This window comes from Nipponia nippon, unplaced genomic scaffold, assembly GCF_047370975.1.
Source record: "Nipponia nippon isolate SJK-2023a ecotype South Korea unplaced genomic scaffold, ASM4737097v1 scaffold_10, whole genome shotgun sequence".
NCBI classification, from domain to species: Eukaryota; Metazoa; Chordata; class Aves; order Pelecaniformes; family Threskiornithidae; genus Nipponia; species Nipponia nippon.
In genome coordinates this window covers 38,301,709-38,323,775 of record NW_028262291.1, presented here as the reverse complement: position 1 = coordinate 38,323,775, position 22,067 = coordinate 38,301,709, and the positions used below count along the sequence as shown (strand labels likewise).

Below are 22,067 nucleotides of genomic sequence, written 5' to 3'. Positions count from 1 at the left end.
AACATTCTCATAACATACCTGTAAGCACTACTTCCAACGTACTGTTTAGGAACTATGGCACGCCACATGTTACATAAACATAAGCAAGTTATACGAGCCTATGGACCATCATAAATGGAACCTATACCCCAAGTTTCAGTACGATAAGGCTGACTTCCTTTGGCAATACACAAAATGTCTTGTGATAATGCTTAGCCCACCATAACAGACAGGTCTACATCCACACATAGGAGGTCCTGTACTCACAGCTGCCTGTTCAGTAACTTTTATGACCGATTAGCTTGTAACCCACTCCTTCCATTCTTTCTCCTCTTACCCAGTTCAAGCTCAATTTTTTTCCTTTGTAAATCAATTTCCTTAATCCATGCACTCCCCCCCTCCCAGAAGCAGTACAAGAAAAACAAAAATCGATGTATCACATTTGCTAAAAAAGAAAACAAATTAAAAAGTGTTATAAATGGGTGGAATTGAAGTGAGAGGAACAGGACACTTTCTTTAAAAAATGCATGCATAGTTAAAAGCTCAAATGTGAATAAAGGCTAAATTTGAAGCTCCTCTTAAACTTACTATTCATAAAATATGCTTTCTGCGCAGAAAAAAATAAAAAGACAATCACAATGGGTTCTATTGTCTTATTTAGAAGGGTGAGAGTAGTTAAAGCTGGAGATTTGAATTTACTAAGACCCAGCTGAATATGATATTGTTCACAACTGGAAAAAACAAGTTCCTCAGGAACTATGAGAGTTAAGATCCCCAAAATACTAAATAGTATTTTCTTCTTCAACAAAACTAATCCATTATAATTACAAGTGACTGAAATCAGTTGTTTGGGGTTTTTTCCTCACACTTCCAATGTCCTCTTATTTCTCACAATTCAAGTCATATGTCCTCTTTTATGTATTCGTTCATTGTTAGAAAAATTTTCTTTAGCTGTGATTCCCTTTGTGTTTAAGTGACAGTACCAGTTTAATCAGCTCCTCTCCACCTTATGTTCTTATACCCCCTGCATTGCTTTGCTGTGCCTGCAGAGGGAGCAAAAAAGGAACACTAAGCTCACAAGCAGTAGAAATTCCTTAAGCAGTATTGCGGCCTCTAAAGCAGCCTGACACAGAAAAAACACGAACGCAGAAGCAACCTAAAAATAAAACAAAAGGCTTATGGGAAATAGACTTCTCTTCTCACAGTAGTGCAGCCCACCTTCAAATATATTCCTCAAACCTTATCCCTCCCTCCCAAACTGCCAGAACCCATAGGACTTTGCAGTAACGTCCTGTAGGTCTGGAGTTACCCTGAAAAAGAATGAAAATAGACAATGTAGAGTGTCTCAAAGAAAACTCCTTTTAATTGTAAGCACTGCAAGGAATATACTAAACCATGGATATTACAAAAAAAAAAAACTGCTATGGAACCATTTCACTAAGATTTGGGCTATCAAGTTTCTGGAATAATATGACTACATCAAAGTATTCAAATTTTAAAAAAATTACAAGGTATTTGTTTTGCTAAATGAAACTCAACTATGCATATGTGGGTAACTTCTAGTGACTACATATAGTTTTTACTACAGCTTTTGAAGTCAAAGTATTGCTATAATAATCCAGTACTGGACAGTTCAGTTATTTCCAGTGCATGACCCTTATACCCCGCTTACATTTATGAATGTGTGTAATGCTACTGACGTCAATTGGACTAACGTAACAAACGTACAAATGTTTACAAGAACAGGTTCTTAAGTCTTTGTACTGATATAGACTTGATAGCTTTCCTTATGTATATATTATTCAAAATATGCTATTTACCAAAGAAATAAGTAACTTTGTAATCAAGCAATATTCTGAAGAATTAAAAGCAGAAAGTTTAATTTCATATCTATATTTATGTATGAAATATTCACCATGCCAGTAGAAGTGATATCATATTTGCACAAAAAATTCCTAACTGCAAAAAAACATCTTTATTATTCAACTTTCTCTCACAAAACAGATCAATTCTCTAAAGTGTATATGGGCCCAGAATATAACGAACTACTTCTGTTCCAGCAGTTGAGTTTTTGAACAAGCAACTGCCTGATTCTGCCTTTGGATTCTCAAGAGAACACAGTTTCTCTACTGAATAAGAACCAAAATTACTTAAGCCTGTGTTGAAAACAAGTGCACTCTGCACTACTGGCATTCAGTAACATGAGAAAGGTAAAACTTGTAAATGAGCAAGGAGCTGTGCTTGACAAGGGAGGTAAAATGGATTCAACACATACAACTTGCTATGATGTTTATGCAAGCGAGTTTATCAGTAGCACCTCCTTTCTCACCTGCTGAAATCCTTCTCTGTCTCTAACTCCTCTTCTCCATGACCCAGGCGCAGGAGGTGGCGCTCATCAATGTCTAGAGCCATGATTTTTTCAAACAGCTGGTTCAAAGCCTAAAGATTGACAAGAACAGGAGAAAAGGTAGTTTTCAGAAGTTCAGAGGCTCTTGCAGGGGAAAACTGAAGAATTACTTGTAAGCCAGCTAGGAAATTATGCCTATTTTTGTATAAATGGAAGCCAAAGCAAACATGAAGTTAATACTGAAACTAGAGCTCTTAATCTTGACAACAGGGAAATTAACCTACTAAAACTCTTGTATTTACATACTTTATAGAAGAATTAAATTTTATTTTACAATTTTAAGACAATTTTAAAATTTGATTCAATCACCCAGTTAATTTAGTTGATAAAGCTATCAGTTTATAAAACTGTCTCAAGAAGCACACTTTGCAAACATTGATTTTGCTAGATGACTTCAAACCATTGAACTTTTACTGTACATTAGAAGAGCGTGATCTCGTATTGACTGGCAGATGCTGTGACTCTATTCCATACAGATAAATAAATTCTGCTGAACTGAACTTCAAGGTGTGCTATGTCTCCTGCCTTAAACTCTTCAATTAGTCTAACAGCTTAGTATCAACTGTACAATTCAGTGTATTTCAAAGGAGTAAGTTTGTAAGCACTGGATGGTCAAGTTACAAAACTAAGAATAAACATCAGCAAGCTCCACTTGTACTTCAAGTCAGCTGAAAGTCATGCAAACATGTTAAAGTACAGCATCAAGGCATAGGGAATGAATGCTGCTGAGTTCATCTGAAGTACAATTTCAAGTTCATGTTCTCATATAAGTGTTGTCTGGTAAGAACAGTCTCATACCTACCTCAAATTATTTGCTTCCTTTTCTCCCCAACATACATGCTCTCAACGCTTTCTCTCAACTTCACTACCTGTTAACTTTCCCTCAAACCATTGTAGACTGGCCTATATTATTCCAGGTTCTCAGTCCTCACCAAAACAAAGCCCCATCCACCATTCTTTGATCAACAGCGTAAGTGCCTGATCTTGTTTTGATGAGCAAAGATTAAATGGTTTTGAAGCAGTATGTTCAGTTAAAATACCTTGTAACTGAGATAGGATAGGCTAATTAGGGAGACCAGGAAACAGATGACCCTGGTTTCCAAACAAACCCTTCAAAACCAGAGAGATTTAAAGTAAGAATTTTTCAGACTTTTATCATTACTATTATTCTTATTATTTTATATATGCTTGAAAATTAGCCGCTAGACTCCATCTCTTATGAACAGGAAGCAAGCATTCAGCTGAAGAGGCCATGATACCTTTCATGCCTTCCCTTAGAGGCATGAAGCACAGAGGAACCAGGGTCTGAGGAAGTTAGTTAGCAAAAATCTGGCATATATGCAGTGAATGTGTAACTCCAAGAACTGTGCAGACACTTTTTCAAAATACTCCCTAATTTCTACCCCCAACCAGTTAAATATATTGAAAACTTCTGATAAATAGCTCAGAACTACAAATCTGAAATTGAAAAATTTAATTTCACATTATGAAACTGGCAGAACAGCTCACAAGACAACTCAAGTTTTCATTGTTAAGAGACAACTGCAATCCCAAACCTACTGATCTCAATACCTGCTGTTCTTTGCGATTTTAATTACAGGAAGATTTCATACATGACTAACACTTTACCTGATTAGAGTGGGTAACTATAAGAGTTCGTTGTTCTGGGAAATTGTGATAAAGATTGGATATTATCTGGACTGCTACATCAGTTTTTCCAGTACCAGGTGGACCCACTACCTAAAAACAAACACGCAAAAAATTAAAACCAAAAATCAACACACAATTTATCAGAATATTGCACAACACAGAAATATAGCCAGTTGGGAAAAAAGCAGAACAATCTCACAAGACACTGACACCATACATTAACAAAAAACAAATCTTCTGTTTCATGTACAATTGCTTGCTGGCTTCCGTGAACTTCAAGAACACATACACACACCATGAAAGACTTAACCCAATGCTAAGGCAAATTCCTGCCTAAGAGGAATACGGTAATCCAGCAATTACTTGCTGGCTTTTGTAAACTTCAAGAACAAATACAATATATCATGAAATACTAATTCAGATTACTTAGGCAGATTCCTGCCTAAGAGGAATATGGTAATCCAGCATACGAAATACTATTCTGTTTCACAACCCATGAAAACAGACCTCCTCAGAGAAAAAAGGCTCAGGACAGGCTAAACAACATAGAGGAAATGGAGAAAAAAGCATCAAAACACATAACTGAAAAAGAATAAGGTGAGGCAGATATAAAGAACAGAAAAAAAGAATCCATTCTTTTTGTTTACTCAAAAATCTACAACTGATGATACAGAATTAATACTGACAGTTAATGTTTTTATAGGCTCAATTATACCAACAACATTCAAAAACTGGTACCTGAGACATTTTAAAAGGTATCCAAGTATTATAAAGCATCTCAAAGTAATTTGTTCAGCATTAAGCAGCACAGAATAGCAGGTTTCATATGTGTCTACACATAAAATTACAAATTGCTATGAAATTACACTTGCTTTATTTAAAGAATCTCATTGATCACTGGATTCAAAAGTAAGTAGGATTGTACTTCTCAAAAATATTTGACAGGAATACATGACAATGACAGAAGATAAAACAGGCCTATATTACGTAATTGTTTTCTCAGTCTGCCTTCTCTCCCTGCACAAACGTGGGTGATGCAGTTAAAAAAAAAAAAAAAATCAGAAATACGTCCTCAAAACCAAAAAGCTGACTTTGTCATTGTTTTTTCCCCTTTGGCCTAACAGACACTCATTCTCTTAACACCTCTTAAAAAATCAACAAATGTGGTTTTAATAGAAAAGTTCAAATTATGGAACAACCATCTTCTCAAATATTTATGAAAGCTGATGGAGTACCAGGCACAGGAAGTTACTTTTCTTCTTCAAATTCTATCAACAACTAGAAAGCTCTGCTGTGTTCTACCAGAAAACATACCATATTCAAAAACACTGCCAAGAACTCAGGTAGCTTTTATACACATTTACGACACTACTAATTTCGGCACACCTAGTCAGTGAGGGACAAAAGCCATACAATTCCACTGAAGTTTATTTTTCCTTTGCCATGCATTGTTTGTGTGCTAGCTACAGAGTGTATAGGGAGTGGTAAAACATAAGCAGGAAAGGGAGGTGGAAGAGTATGGTACTAATGAATACCGATACAAAAATGTAAAAGTTAGCATTATTGCCTACACAGACCAAGAAGAAATTAAGAGTATCAGAGAAAAGTCATTCAAATATTCCACTGAGTCACTACCAGGATACACTGTACTTCGCTGGGAGACAGGTACTTGCAGTCAAAGTCTAAGTGAGAGTAGTAAACCTTAAAGACCTTTGCAGAAATTCACTGATCAAAAATTATTTTCATAACAAATCTACAGCTTTGGTTTGGTTTGTAACTTCTTAGTTCTGGAAGTCAGTCAGCAGGATATAAGGGATTGCACATTACGTTTCACAAGACAGTAGAAAAAAAGCTCCCTGAAGACAATTCAATGACTTTCATTTCCTTTAATGGAGTTAGATCAAACTAAAAAAATGATACAAGGATTTTAAAACAACCAAAAATGACAGACATGGCAAAAGCTTTACAGTCTAAAACTAGCAATCCAACCACTGAAAAAGTAAATTCAGTTGCTGTGGAAAGTCTTCAGCCACTGAAACACAGGATACAGTTACACAGAGATCAAATGTGTTTCTGTATGATTTTGCGAAGATGGGAGGATGTTGGACATTTGCATCATGATTTTTCATATTTTTAAACTATTAATAGAAGTGACCTCAGCAAGGGTACAGAAATGGGCATTACTGGTATTTCACTGAATGTACCTAAAGCCAGAATAAAATAAACGTGTATAACATCCTTAAAAACATTCTTACCATAGTTAGCCCAGGCTGCATTCCTGCACGTATAGCTTCAATCTGAGTATGGGTAAATTGAATAGTATTGCTGTAACAAAGCAAAACAAGATCAGAGAATTGACAGATTTTTGCCAACAGTTTTGATAAAAGCAATTGTTTTAACACGTTTGATTTAGATGAGTTGGCTACATGTTTCTCCAGAACTACATGCCTGCGAACTTTTATATAAATTAAACCATCATTACAACGATCTTCTCTATACACATGACAATCTTGCGATTTCTAAGCAAGAGAGTAAATCACATTGTCCATGTGACAACAAAATCATCCCATCCAAAAGACCGTCTGTCTTTAGTCATTATTTGCTGAGAATGCTGTAAAATTATTTAGGTATGATTCTCCTAATATTCAAAGTCCTGACACAACGCTAAAAGACAGTATTTCTCATTGTTCTTCAAGGGAATTTTTTAACAGAGAGGGGATAATAGAATAGTTTGATTTAAGTAGAAAAAACAGTCTCATATTCAAATCTTCTTTTGGGAATGAAATCAAAATGACATTTTCTTTATAATCAACAATATTATTTTTAAGTATTTCTGAAAATGAACTGCTATGCATGTGTTACCATTTGTAAACAAGTTCTCATCCATTTATTACCGTTTTGGTTGATTATATGGATATGGTCCCCTGTTTGGAATGACATGAGGCTCTACAATCAGTGTTTTAGCTTCTTCAGGTTTTTCTTCATTCCCATCCTCTTCTTTTCTTTTCTTTCCTTTACCTCCCTTTATTGGGAAAGTTATCCTGTAACACATAATTTAAGACTATACTTCAACACGTTCACTATGATACCAAACTCTCTTAGAAGTTTATACAGAAAGAGTTTTTTGTCACCATTAAGACAAACCTTCACACAATAGGGAAACAACAGTTGCAGACAAAGTATTAGTGAGGATAAGGAAAAGGAAGGACAAATAAATCAATGAAGCTGATTTTAAGAAAGCATATTTGACAAAAAGTATGTCAGAAGTGCTCTTTACATAGCTTGAAAAGCCAGGAGCAGTGCTGAGAGCCAGCTGGAAAAAACACTGAAGGCAAAGAGTTCATAAATAAAAATGGAAGGGACAGGAGTAAAAGTTGTAACAGAAAGCCACCGGCACTGTCTGTTCAGCAGTAATAACTTGATTTTGTTCTAGAACTGATGCACACTTTTTTTTTAATAGCCCTCTGTATCATATGTTAGCAAGCTTCTCTAATTTAGAAACAAATCACGGTGAAGGAATTCCAATGGCTATCCAATTATCTTGAGACAACAATACAGACATCTTTAACAGCAATAATCTCTTAGTCTCTTTACAGGCCAAATGCAGCAGTAGGAAGAGCAATATCTCCTCATAAAGAGAAATATCTGTATTTTAATCTATGAACCAAAAATGAACTCTAGTTCATCGAAGGAAATTATGCGTGACATCTTGTCGTGATACCTTCAGACTATTTTTGTATCACTATATAGTGTTAGTGCCTTCTCCACACATATTCTACATGCACTGTTTCAAAAAAAAGCACGGAAGATTACCTCCCTGCTTTTCAAGATTCAATTTAGCCATGATAAAAGCTGGGGGGGGGGGGGGGGGGGGGGGAAGCCATCTTTTCCCTCCCCAGTCAAATCTATTTCTTCAAAAGGAAACATATTTCAATTCTCATTAACTTTTAAGGGAAAAAAAAGACAAAGTTTCTTCAGCCCAGCTGAAGAAAATATTCTCCAAAACTATGAACTGTGAAACTCAAGTTGCCGAAGTCCAAAGAGGTCTTTGGACGTATCTCCTGGCCAGGAGAGACAGAACTGTCAAGTCTAAAAATGACGGACAACAGCACCATTGAAACAAAATACGTAAATCTCATTTAGCAGTCAAAGGTAGGCATCCTATTTCAGAAACCATTTCTAAAATAAAATAAGCAATATGGGATTTCAAACTCAGTTATTTGTTTTAATTGAATGGTGTTTCTAAAAGCTCAAATTTTAAATGATGTCAAAATTGTTGTTCTTAGCTTGCTTTAATAAGACATGTAAGGAAACTACGTAATTAAAAATCTTTAGGCTGAACTTGAGGAGGCTAGATACCATAATGCAGAAGTGAATACTACATGTCTTGATTCTATCTCATACTGTTGTTTTTCCCATATATTCAATAGGCTGATCTACAAGCACTGCTCTGATGCGTTTTTGTAGAGAATACAGCAGAAGCTGCTCCTGAACCTAACTGCAGTACAGTTCACTCTGTTATGTGACTATCCAAATCTTAGTATTAACATATTAACATCTTTTCTTAAAAGAAAGAGCAGCTCCCTTCAGCCACTGAACTCAACTCCACCTGACAATGCACTTCAGCAAGAATACCAGACCAGGAGTACTTGAAATTTTGAGATCACCTGAAGGGGGGTATTTGCAGAACTGGATTGTCAATGGTCACTTTAATATTGTATCCAGGAAAGCTAGCTTTTAAGTGATCAATGGACAGGAAAGTGTCATTAAAATCCAGAGTTGCAATCTGATTTGGCATTTTCGAATAGTGTGCGCTACTTGGGTCTCCATATCCGAGAATGATGTCATGCAGCCAGTCAGGAACCACACAATCTGTGTTCATCAAATTCCTAATAGTCTCCAGAACAGCCTGCAAATTAGAAAAATAGTAAAAACATGATGGGAGAGATTGACTTTTTACCAAGAAAATGTGACATACTGAAGACTAATCAAGGCTATTCTACAATGCTAGCATGTAACAGTCTTTAATTAACAGGTGTTCGGTTACATTGAGTCAATACATATCCAGTGTATATATGCAACAAACACCAGTGTCAAACAATATAATTCTTGAACTATCCTGTTAGTAAAGAGGACCATAATCATCAGTAAAGTTCTCATTCCAGAACACTCAGAGGAGAAAAAAACCGCACAGTTCAAAATAACCTATAAACAAAATAAAGTGCCTGCTATGGCCCTAGCTCATTGTCCTGGTTTTACAATGGCTTTACACATACTTCTGCTTGAGGTTCTTCTCCAGGACTTTCATAAGGTCATGCTGTTTATACCAAAAATGCATTAAACCTTCTGTGTGGTTATAGTCCTGGCGCACATTGGGTTTCTGTGTACAGTCTTGCAGTGCACCTTCCTTGCTTCTCAACCCTTTCTTTCCCCACTTAAATTCATTAATCCGACAAGACAACTGATGACTCCAGAGTCCCCAGCGTATTTTTCTAAAAAATTTCAGCTTTGTGGATACCAATTTAGCTATCAATTTCCAGAAGCAGAAAATGGTAATCCTTATGTCAGGCTTTTTGAAGACTACAGACACAGAGCATTTTAAAACAATTACTCTTTACTTTGACCAGCACAAAAATTTAGTGTAATGCACAACTGTATGGCAAATGAACGCCTCGGCCACCCTAAAACCTAGATCCACTTTCTACTAGAAATCTAATAAATTCAAGCACACCCTCATGCAGCTTAAGGTTTCTCCTTCAACCCTATAAATTTCATCCCTGCAGCCAGCTAAAGTTTCCCTCCAAAATATTGCTCTTTACCCCCAAATTGATTTCTCTACTCATCTGTGGTTATGTCAGTATTTTCTCTCCTTTCCCCATCCAATGAAAAACACCAGTGCTTCAGACCCTGGACTTGCACAGAGGGTGCATTTTAACTAAGAGGTAGCTGAACTTTAGTCTTCCTGTTAAAGGGCTACTTGAGTGGCAAATCTTCAACAGCCACCTTACTTGAAACTTGGTATAGGACACCATGCATCTGCTCTTCAGCAGAAGAAACACAGGATATTAAACCTGCGCTGATTTCCAGATCCTCCAGCTTACCATGCCATCAAACATGGAGACAAACAGGTGGCAAACATAGGGCATCAACAGTTCACATCAGGATGTAACACAGACCTTTCAAATGCCCATCTACAAAAGAACAGGCAGCCAAAAAGTATGGAATTTTATTCCGATAGTCTATATTTACATATCCACCTCCAAAGGGTAGGATTCTCTGCCCTTTTCCTGCTTGTTTTGTGTCATTCAAGGAATCAAAGTAATGTGGTCATCACTCCTGCTTAAACAGTCAACCTCTATATAAGTTCTGATTCTTCCCCTCTACTCAGCATGGGTGAGACCATATCTGGAGTGCTGTGTCCAGTGCTGGGCTCCTCAGGACAAGAGACAGAGACACAGACATACTGGAATGAGTCCAGCAAAGGGCCACTAAGATGATTAAGAGATGGGAGAATTTGTTATATGAGAAGCTGAGAGAGCTGGGATTGTTTAGCCTCAAGAAGAGAAGACCCTAGGGGTGGTGGGGAAATTTATCAGTTTGTATAAAAAAAAATAATGGGAGGAAGTAAGGACAATGGAAACAGGCTCCTCTCAGTAGTGCCCTGTGAAAGGACAGGAGGCAATGGACAAATTGAGATATGGGAAACTCCACTTTAAATATATGAAAAAGTTTTTACTGTATAGGTAATTGAACACTGGAACAGGTTGTCTAGACAGGTTATGCAGTCTCCATCGCTGGAGATATCCAATTCCAACTGTATGAAGTCACAAGATCTTGAGCAACTTGCTCTAGTTGACCCTGCTTTAAGCAGGGCTTGGACTAGATCACCTCCAGAGGTCCCTCCAACCTCAACCATTCTGTGAATCTGTGACTCTGTTCCTTCCAATCTCAACCACCAGTACAAATTTGGAAGCTACACTCGCATCTAACAGCATTTCTGAGCAAACTTAAGTATTCACTGCAGCACTTTCCTTCTGACTACACAAAAGTGCATACATATATGCAAATAAAAAACATGTCTATAGTGCCAGCATACCAACAGGCTTTGGCAGAGAGCACTTGTGCTTATAATGTAAAATGAACCTGCCACAGACACACAACATTAACAATCAGTTCTGGGTTTTTTTGTTTGTTTGTTTGGTGGTTTTTATTGTTGTTGTTCTTTTTATGTAAAGTTATAAGGGACTCTCTATGAAGTACTTCCAGTATACCAATCCACCACAGCTGGATGCCATCAGAATGCTCTGTGCAGATCGCAAGCTACTGTTTCACACCAGAGGCATCTTTCCATATACAGAAAATAAAAAGTCAAAGTCTTCCTGCCTCCCTCTTTATCCATCTGCACAGAACTTGCTGCAGAATCCTTTAAAATGAAAATTACTTCATTATGCAATGCATGATTTTAAGGTACCAAAAAAAGGGCAGGTTTTCATTTATATTGCATTTTCATAATGGAAAACTCAAGGAACACTAAAGATTCAAAGGTCTAAATGATCTAACAGCAAAGAAACTAAGCATGCATACAAGAAATATTTTCAGGTATACAGAATTATGCACCCTCACAGCAAAAAAGGAGAACAGTATCTTGTGCTGCATTAGGAAGTTGCCAGCACGTCAAGGGACGTGCTCCTTCCTCTCTGCTCAGACTTGCTGAGGCTGAATCATAGAATGGTTTGGGTTGGAAGGGACCTTTAAAGGTCATCTAGTCCAACACCTCCCACTCCCCCCCACAGTGAGCAGGGACATCTCACACTAGAGCCCCATCCAGCCTGACCTTGGATGTTTCCAGGGATGGGGCATCTACCACCTCTTTGGGCAAACTGTTCAAGTGTTTCACTATCCTCACCACAAAAAAAATTCTTCCTTATATCCAGTCTGAATCGACCCTCTTTTAGTTTAAAACCATTACCCCTTGCCCTGTTGCTACAGGCCCTATTAAAAAGTCTAGCCCCGTCTTTCTTATAAGCCCCCCTTAAGTATTGAAAGGCTACAATAAGGTCTCCCCACAGCCTTCTCTTCTCCAGGCTGAACCACCCCAGCTCTTTCAGCCTTTCCTCATAGGAGAGGTGTTCCAGCTCTCTGATCATTTTTGTGGCCCTCTTCTAGACCAACTCAAACAGGTCCATGTCCTTCCTATACTGAGGGCTCCAGAGCTGGACACAGTACCACAGGTGGGGTCACACGAGAGCAGAGTAGAGGGGCAGAATCACTTCCCTCGACCTGCTGGCTACACTGCTTTTGATGCAGCCCAGGATACGGTCGGCCTTCTGGGCTGTGAGCATACACTGCCAGCTAATGTCCAGCTTTTCATCCACCAGTAACCTCAAGTCCTTCTCTGCGGGGCTGCTCTTAATCCCTTCATCCCTCAGTCTGTATTGATACCGGGGGGTGCCCTGACCCACATGCAGGACCTTGCACTTGGCCCTGTTGAACCTCACAAAGTTCACATGGGCCCACTCCTCAAGCTTCTCCAGGTCCCTGTGAATGGCATACCATTCCTGAATCTGAAGCACTGTATTCAGTTCTGGGCTCGTCAGTAAAAAAAAGAGGGATGGAGTTATTGGAGCGAGTCCAGTGCAGGGCCACAAAGACGATTAAGGGACTGGAGCATCTTTCACATGAGGAGAGGCCAAGAGAGCTGGGACTGTTCGGCCTGGAAAAGAGACAGCTCGGGGTATCATATCAATGTGATAAACACCTGATAGGAGGAAATGAAGGTGAGTGACCCAGACTCTTCTCAGTAGTGTCCAGTGACAGGACAGGAGACAGTGGGCACAAATTAACACACATTAAATTCCATCTGAACACAAGAAAACACTTTTTTTACTGTGACGACAATTCAGCACTAGAAGAGGTTGCCCAGAGAAGTTCTGGATTCTTAATTCTTGGAGATATTTAAAACCCAACTAGACAGCCTTCTGCAGGTGACCCTGCTTAAGCAGAGGGCTTGGACTAGATTATCTCCAGAGCTGCCTTGCAACCTAAATGATTCTATGATTCTGTAATTATGCCATCTGATCAAAAAAGTTTACTGTGGGCAACAGAGACCACTTAGTCAAAGTTAAATTTATGTCAATTCACAATTCTAGAAAATCAAATACATATTTCAATTTTGCTGGAAATCTTTCCTCTTCTTGCTTTTACAGAAGGTAAGGAAAGCTAAGATACTAATAAGCTTCCTAAAAAACATATGCTGAATTTGTACATAAAACTGAATTAAAGTTGTGTGCATAATTTTAATCTTGCCTATAGGCAATATAGAGTATCATAATGCACTAGCAAAAGGTTTATTTTGAACTCTGACCAAATTCCTTGAAGGCTCTCTTGACAATGAATACCCAAAGAAAGTAAAAACGCCAAAGAATCATGCACTGCAACTCTGTGAAAACTATTAGGGCAGGAAAAAAGTACCATTCAACCTACAAAGCTCCAGCTTTGCATACAATCTCTATAAGGTCTATCAAATATATCAGTGCTAAAAATCTCATCTGATGCCCTCCAAAGCCCAGTAAGAAACTGATCCAGTGATGCTCCCAAAAGCTAACAGGTTTCTCCAGTTTTCACCTTTTGACTAGTTACTCCTCCTTTTCCTACAGTCCACTATTACATCAGGTAATAAAAACGTTCTACATACCCCCTAGACCAAAAGGCCAAATACAACTAATCTGTAGGCTACCTGTTAAAAGACTGAAATCAAACTAATGTTTTATTATATACTCAGGTGAAGTAGGAGTGTTCTGATTTTCAGTTACTTCAACACCTAGCTGCAGGGGGAAGTTATCACTAGCTGACATGCTCTAACTTCCTGAAGTGATCCAATGCCACCTAAAAAGCCTAACTACATGCATTTAAAATGAACATGTCTCAGTGCTGCTGGCATAGTCAAACAAACTCTTATCCTAAGAGTCAATGAGCAGTACCTTACCTTAAAATTGTTTTCTTTTGGTTTTCTTCTCATTATTATATTAAATGTCTCATAAACATCTTCTGCTCCATTTTGGATTGTATTGGTCATGTCTTGTTGATACTGGTTTGGGTCCAGAAATACTCTGTATGTTCTGCAATCCCCCTTAAGTCTTGGTTTGGGTTCAGGTCCTGCCCATAATGAAACAGTAAGATTAGAATTTGAAGTAGCGCTAAAGGCAGATTATCATTCAAATAAGTGATCCATAACCATTCCTGAAATGAAATTTAGACAAATTCATATGATGAATCTAATTTCTGCATGGCATTACAAACATTCTTATTTCATGTTTTTGTCCAATTTCTAATACAGTTTTTGAATATAAGGTATTTTATTACTAAAACCAAAATGTACTGGATTTATTTAATTAATCTAATTACATCAGATTTTACCAGAGGAAACTAGTTAACCTTTCTCAGGCTGCTTATGGAACTGGCTTGTTTTATCAAGTAGGTAATGAATTCAATGAGCACTGCTTAAAAGAGAAGCAAGTCAATTATTAGGCTGTTAACAAAAAAACAAACAAACAAACAAACAAAGGGCCGGGGGGAATCTTTCAAACAAGTTTTGGTATACCATACCTTCTTCAATAACACGTCCTTTCTCATCCAACATGCCCTGGATTTCACAGCCTCTGACATACACCAGGCCAGTTTGCTCAACAAAAGGTCGTCGTCGGTCAAACTTGGTGCCGTAAGGTTGCGTGGGACGTACCGTAATCAAAAAGCAGACATCATGTTTACGCAGACCTGATTCCAAAAAGGAACATTCAGTGATTTGATCGAATGCCACTTTCCTTTTCCGTTCCCTAATATATATGCAATAGAATATGCAAAAATTTCTTTTAAATAAAACTCCACTTGTTTAGAGAATAATGTGATCTGTTTCAAAATATGCCTTTAACTTAGAGGATACAGAACCATAAGATATTTTCATCTTTTCCACTATTCTGCACACTAATATCTGCTAGGACTTCAGATATCAAAAGGAGAAATTGACTGCTTTTTTCATGACAACAAATTTATTTATTTCAAGACTATTCTTCTCCCATAATAATCTTGTTTAGGTTACACAACCTAGATATTTTCAGTCTTATCTCAAAAGTAGAGTGTCATTAATCTCTTATTCTCACTACTTTCTTTTGGACTAACCTCCAATTTTTTTTTTTCTTACAACAAGTTAAGTGCAGTGCCTAGAACTGGGCACAAAATCCTAAACAAAGTTACTTTAGTTATCTACTTAATAGGGTAAAAGATCACTTAACCAAGTTACTTGTTTTCCATGCTACATCCCAGTTTATAAATCCTGATATGATTTGGTTGAGCCGTTTTTCCTTTTTCCCTCAACAGTAACATACTATTGTGGAGTCACATTTGCTTCTAAGCAATCACGACCTCGGACTCTTTTCATTCTGCAAAGCTACTGCCTGACAAGTTATTCCCACAATATGCATTTGTGCAGTGACTTGTTCTTGCTTAAGTTTAGTATCTTAATATTCACCCCTGTTGAATTACACCCTACTTTTAAAATGCAATTTCTCCAATTCACTAATGTAATTTTGAACACTAATCCTTTTCTCCAGTATACCTACAAGAGTCTCACAGATCTAAGACACCTTCAAAGTTCAGTAAACACATGCTGTGCTTTTCATACGAGACAAATAATTTCTCATTACTCACCAGATATTATCCAACCTAAAGCAGTTTCATAACAACCCTGTTATGTTAGGCAATGATTCATCAATTCTTCACCTCAGTTTTGATTAAGTTAAAGCATTACTGCTTTTGAAATCACAGAGGCTGTTCTAGTATTTAAAAAGCTAGGTGCACCACTATATAGCTACCTTCAGTATACTGAAGTCTGCTGCCATCCTCCTAGCTTTCCAACTTTAACAGAAATCTACATTCCCAAACTTGTATCTGCTTATTACACGATCCAGCTTTAGCATTTGTGCTACGTGACCTGTAATCACACTATGCAGCTCCAGCACATTTAACAGTTTCTCTAACAAAAGAGAAGGGAGTGACATTTACTGATAATCCAAGTACAAGTACATGGTTCTATGCCACTTGCCAACACAGTCAACCAAAGTTCAATTCCCCAAGCAAAAGAAGTGTCGCCTGTGGATACTTATAAGAAGCAGTATTTGGTTCAGTCAGCACTTCCTAACAACATTCAAATATACTGAACACCACTAAAATGCACTGGTTTGAATTAAATCAAAATCTGTCCCCTCCACGTGTATATGAGACAGCACATTCCCCACCACTTTTCCAATATGACATTATTAGCATGCACATTAATTTAAAATGCTGATTTACTTTTCCACATTCCCTGTAAAGGGCAGAATTTTACAGTTGCAAACTGAATGACATCGGTCTGAAATAGTAAACATACTAAATAAAGTAAGTAAATACTTTAATAATTTCAATCTTCGTTTCAGGAAAGTATAAACTTCTTGGACTTGGAATTTGAGTAACTGACTTTTAAACAGTGTATTAGATTACACTGATTAGCAAATCCGTATCTTGGATAAAAAAACACCTTTCTTACAAGTAAGATAACATCAAAGTGTATTTTGATGAGCACCTATTTTAAGCACCTTATTTAAAAGAATGTAAGTACCTTCCCATTCATCTTTGATGTTATCTCGGACATTCAAATTAATTGTAACATCTGCTCGTACTCGCATGGGCCAGTTTTCACCGATATTGGGCTTTGCCACCTCCACCACTGTGAAAGAGACAATGGGTTGCGCCATCCTAGCCCATCCACCAAACACCACACCTCCATATTCCGATAACCTAGGGGGGGAAAAAAAAACAAACCCCAAACACCAAAGTTTTGTTAGTCATTATCTGATAACAGATTCAGTTCTTTTGTTAAACTGTAAAACAATTCATGTCAGTCAGCAATAAGACAAAAGTAGAAGTCTTAATTTTACATGCTACTGCAGCAGATACACATAATCCTGCATTTTAGAACTGAAGCGTAACATGAACTGACTTGTTCTTAGATTTCAAGAAACAAAGGCAACTTATGCTGGCATTATTAAAAACAAACAAACAAACAAACTCAAGACTGAGAAGAAAAAGGGAAGATAACAAAAAGCCACTACTGAGTATAAGAGATATCACACTGAACGATGCCTTGAAATCTAAAGAGGATCAAAATGTGGCAGGTGGCAAATTCATGAATACTCAGTAACACCTCTCATAAACCAGAAGAGTTGGTGGGAAAGCTTCCAGATTTTGTGATGTCAGCCAAAGCTTAGTACTTTTGGAAAACTAACTCATCCATCTTAACACAAAAAAGGTTGGTTGTTAGCATCCAACATACTGTCTTCACACTTCTACAGGGATACATATCAACACACCCTTACAAAATCATCCCACAGGATGGCAACACCTTATGGAAGAAGTTGGTATAAAACATAGTACTTATGTAATAATTTAAAATACATTTGTTACTATGTATTTAGTATATACACAATATCAGTTATTCATTCTCAAATGCACTCTGATTACAACTGAAGTTGAACTGACTGGTTTGCATTAGTTAATAAACATTACCATGGTTTCATCCTACTGACACTATCTTCAATGTCCTGTCTGATCTCGTAGGTAGACTCTAAGCGGAAGAGATTGAAGTTCCTCAGCAGGTAGTCGTGAAGAGTCAGAAACTGTAGATTCAATTTGGGAAGTGCAAGGCAGCCTAAGGGGGTAAGGGTGAAAGAAAGAGGTATTTGGTGGATAAACAAAAAGATGACTTAATATATTGGTTCTACGAATTCATAAATACATACACACATCATTGTATAACTGCCATAGTTGTTACCCTGGGAGATTTTAAGAACTACTCCTTTTATACGTCACTAAAAAATACCATTTTTCTCCCTCCTTCCCCCAAATCTTCAGGTTTTCTCTAAATGAACCTGCACAAGATTAAAGGAATTTTCATCCTTCTGGCAGTAATACAGTGAACTATTTAAAGACTGAATCCTTCCCTGTATTCAAACTACAACAAAATTCATCTTATAAAAATCAAATTCAGGGCAAAGTAATGGTCCTTTGGGAATTCAACAATTAAGCTACGATTAAATAATGATGGAAAAGGCTCATTAACGAGTTAAAAAAAAAAATGCATTATCCAAAAATTCCCCAGTTCAAATCCTTTACGTTTGTTAGAAGCCACAAAAAACATTAATGTAGAAAAAAGTTTTAAGCCAAGAAATCAAATTTTAATACACAACTTTCTTCAAAAGTTTCTGTTACTGATTACAGATTTTTTTTTTTTTTTAATGAGAATGGAAAATGTGGGAAGATTAGATTGAACGAAACAAGGAGTATTAAAACTCCTAGACAGGTCCTAAAGCTTGCATGGCTTTAGGGTAGTCTTAGATGCAAGTTTTCCATAATAAAAATTCTTATATGTTACTCATTTAACATTACTGGGCTAATGTTCCAGTTTAACACCTATGCTTAAGACCTGTTGAAGCATTAGGCTTTTGTAACTTGCAATATTACCCTTGAAACCTTTCACTGGTATATGTAATACATATTGGCTTTCACATGCACTGAGATACAATGGCAGTGAAGAAAGGTGATAGAACACAGTAATTTCTATTCTGGAAAGCCTCATGGTGATAAAATACTTCAACACATTTCCCAACACCAAGTAATGAACCCTGTCCTGTAAAGCTAGTTATATGCTTCAGGCCCTGCCCTTTGTGCAACACCTCTTTAAGGCTGCACAGCATTTACAAGACAGGTATTATTCTTCCTTCATTTTTTCAAAGAAAACAGAAACCATACTCCTATCTTTCTTGGGCTAAATTACTCTTATTTAAATTTTAGACCAAAAGAATATAGCTACTTTTAAGAACACAAAAAAACCCCAAGACCACAAAAATCGAACTGTCTTGTTTGAAACCAGGGCTGTAGAATACATGGAGATTAAAAAGAGAAAGTGTAAACTGAAACCAAGAGAAGCAAAATAGAAAAATACTTGTAACAGTCCAACAGCAACAGAAATGCTTCACAGCAGTCCTATCAATACATGGATAATAATAGCAAAAGAGTTTACCACCAAAGGAGGAAATGTCTCTGCTAGCAACCACTGTTACTTGCCAAATTTCACCACTAATAAAATTTCTTTAATGCATTATTAAGAATTCACAAAACAGCACAGAAACAGGTGTGATAAGCTGCTCTTTCTCCCCAACCCCCCCAGCAATAACACATATATTGTGATTAATATATTTGGCTAATAAAACACAGAATACACGTACAGTGCTTGCACAAGTCAAGTCCTGCAAAGTCAGCCTTCCAATACAGTCTGAATGACAGTAAAGCTACTTTGACTTGCATTTAAGAACCTGAATGTTCCAGAGCATTAGAACAACCTATATGTTGTTCACTGAAACAAAAAATAAAATTAAAAAAAATCTTGGATTATATATTAATTTTATAGAAATGACAGCAATCACCCTGTTCTGGGTTTTTTGCAGATTTTTCTTTGTTTTGGATTTTTTTTGGTCTGTTTTTTGGGGTGTTTTGTTTTGTTTTTTTAAAGGACAAACCCCATCATGAGACCTATTATTCAGAAGAATCTGAATCAGCTTTCAACTACTTGCATCATACTAAACGTAAGTACTTTATCTCTTCTTAGGCAGATCTCTAGATGGCATTTGTACCCTATCTGTTTGGAAAAAGATCCTTTGTTGCCTATAACCCTGCCTTATCTAAAGCGGTCAAATTTCAAAAAAATCCCTTTCTTAATTAATTAATTAATACTTGTTCACAGAGAATTTATCCCAAAAAACTAATTTATGCTAAGCACCTGAACTTAAGGCTCATACTTACACAAAAAAACCCTCTGAATCAAAACTACATGGAGGACAGTACAGAATACTCACTGCTCAAACCAGAAACATACTTTATACTAGTCTTTGAAAATATATGTTGTTATTTGGAATTTCCATGTTCCAAATTAAAATTTTCACATTCCTAATGAAAATTCTCATGATCCACATTAAAATTTTGCAGCATCAAATTTTAAAAAGCACAACAGTTTTTTAAAATACCTAGACAAAAATACATGTGTTGTTTACTGCAAAGCTTAAAATTACATAATTCCTTGTTCGCAATAGCTGCAGTTTGCTTCTTTGATCATGAGCACATCAAGCAAGAACACTAGGTTCTGAATTCAGAGTGCACACACTACCTTTCACTGACTATGTGTACACTTATACCTTGAAATCGAAGAGTAAGATAATTAGTGTTAATGTCCTCCCATCACCACCCTTTTTTCTTTTTAAAAAGGCTTTCTTGAACATAGTTAAGAGCAAAGCACGGACAACAGCTTTTTCTGCTGCATGTTTGTGACCTGTTTCACCTTACAGTAACTACCTGTGCTACAGCTGGTGGTATAACACATCTGTTGCCCAGATTAAAAGCAAATAAATGTCTTTATGTAAACATAGGCCTTCAGATTTTTCTTTAAATCCACTATAAATTTGCTAACATTTTCATCTCAGAGCTCCTGATTCACAACTCAAAAAAAGCTGACCTTAGTCTAAGATACTGGAAGATGCCAAAGTACTGCATATAAATTCCAAAGACAGAATGAACATAAGACATCAGAACTGGTTGGTTTTTTTCCTTTCAGCATTTACTGTCCTGTTCAGCATTTACTGAACTATTAATCATACCTTCTCCAGAATAATATTCAGTTGGTACAATATTTTCATCCCAAATAATCTTCTCTGTGGGATAAAGAGGCATCTGGTTTAGTTGCTGAATTTGAGATATTCGTCGCTCATGACGGGACACCTAAAGAAAGGATACATTTTGAACTTCTGTAAGTCAAAAAGGGACAATGAAAGTATCTTTGAAACATACACATTAATCCATACGACTGCTGGTGGTCACTTGCCATTTTCTCTTTCAATAAGTTTTTATTTTGTTTTTTTAATTAAATATAACTAAATTCACACAGTGACATCAAAAGATGAACAAACACATAGTCCAACTACTGGTCAAAGTACTAGAGGCAAACAATCATTTGGCTACTCAGATGACCAAAAATGGCACAACGGATCTGAAAATATTAAAATGAAATTTATTTTGTGTTCCATTAAACATATGGTCAATGGCTAACTAACACTGATCATTCGGCAACAGCTAGTCTTAATTCCCTCTTTGGGAGGAAAAAAATCCATCCAATACTACAATATGTCATTTTAACAAATATTTCTCCATGGCACCTATAAGCATCATAGTACTACCATCTAGACCTTAGGAAATTATGTGAATGATTTTTAAAGAGATCAACAGCCGTAAAATAAGCCTACGAAAAAGATTTTTAAAAAACAGCTATGCCATTCTAATACTGATACCAGATTAGAAGCCTACAGTAATATTTTTATACATTGAATATCCAAAAAAAAACCATTATGCCCATCAAACGGTATTTCAAATGGGCTTGAGGAACCAAATAGGTACTGAATATCTAAATCTACTTTAGCAGATTTTTTTTGTTTTTAAAGGGGACAAACAGGTTACTACACAAAGAGCAACAACTTTTCCAGAAGAACTCAAAACTGTTGCTGAGACTCTGCTTATTGACCTTTACAATTGCACCAAACACACACATACTAGTTTCTCAGAGAAACTACATTTATAAATAAAAATTTTCAAATACTTAAGTTATATGGTTTTAAACCCTACCTTAGTAAGCAGTCTACTGCTATAACACTGCTGTGGTTCACATGGGGTTCAGCACAAGGTGCTAAATGGCTACTTGACTACCGCGTAGTTGCTAGATTTAGCTATGTCTTGAGTTTGCAAAAGAAAAATTCAAGCAATATTAATTATGTCTTTACCAGCAACTCCAGCAGAAACTCCTTTTCATAGTTTGAGTCTTCCCCTTCAAGAAGGGGTGGCAGTAGGCAGAGGTATGACGCCACCTGGTGGAGAATATTTGAGCTGCACAGCAGAAGGAAAA

The 22,067-nt window shown here is 36.8% G+C and overlaps 1 protein-coding gene across 3 annotated transcripts in view; it reads right to left on the bottom strand.

Annotated features, from left to right (window-relative positions):
• Positions 1–22,067, bottom strand: part of AQR (aquarius intron-binding spliceosomal factor) — a 58,926-nt gene that overhangs the window by 20,012 nt on the left and 16,847 nt on the right. For all 3 annotated transcript variants that reach the window (XM_087746639.1, XM_087746640.1, XM_087746641.1), the window contains exons 14-24: positions 21,946–22,048; positions 20,773–20,893; positions 17,633–17,774; positions 16,686–16,864; positions 14,642–14,809; positions 14,022–14,191; positions 8,704–8,945; positions 6,931–7,077; positions 6,292–6,361; positions 4,016–4,126; positions 2,309–2,418 (exon numbers count right to left, since the gene is read on the bottom strand). In XM_087746639.1, coding sequence (XP_087602765.1) covers positions 2,309–2,418; positions 4,016–4,126; positions 6,292–6,361; positions 6,931–7,077; positions 8,704–8,945; positions 14,022–14,191; positions 14,642–14,809; positions 16,686–16,864; positions 17,633–17,774; positions 20,773–20,893; positions 21,946–22,048 — 1,563 coding nt within the window. The remainder of the gene's footprint in view (positions 1–2,308; positions 2,419–4,015; positions 4,127–6,291; positions 6,362–6,930; positions 7,078–8,703; positions 8,946–14,021; positions 14,192–14,641; positions 14,810–16,685; positions 16,865–17,632; positions 17,775–20,772; positions 20,894–21,945; positions 22,049–22,067) is intronic.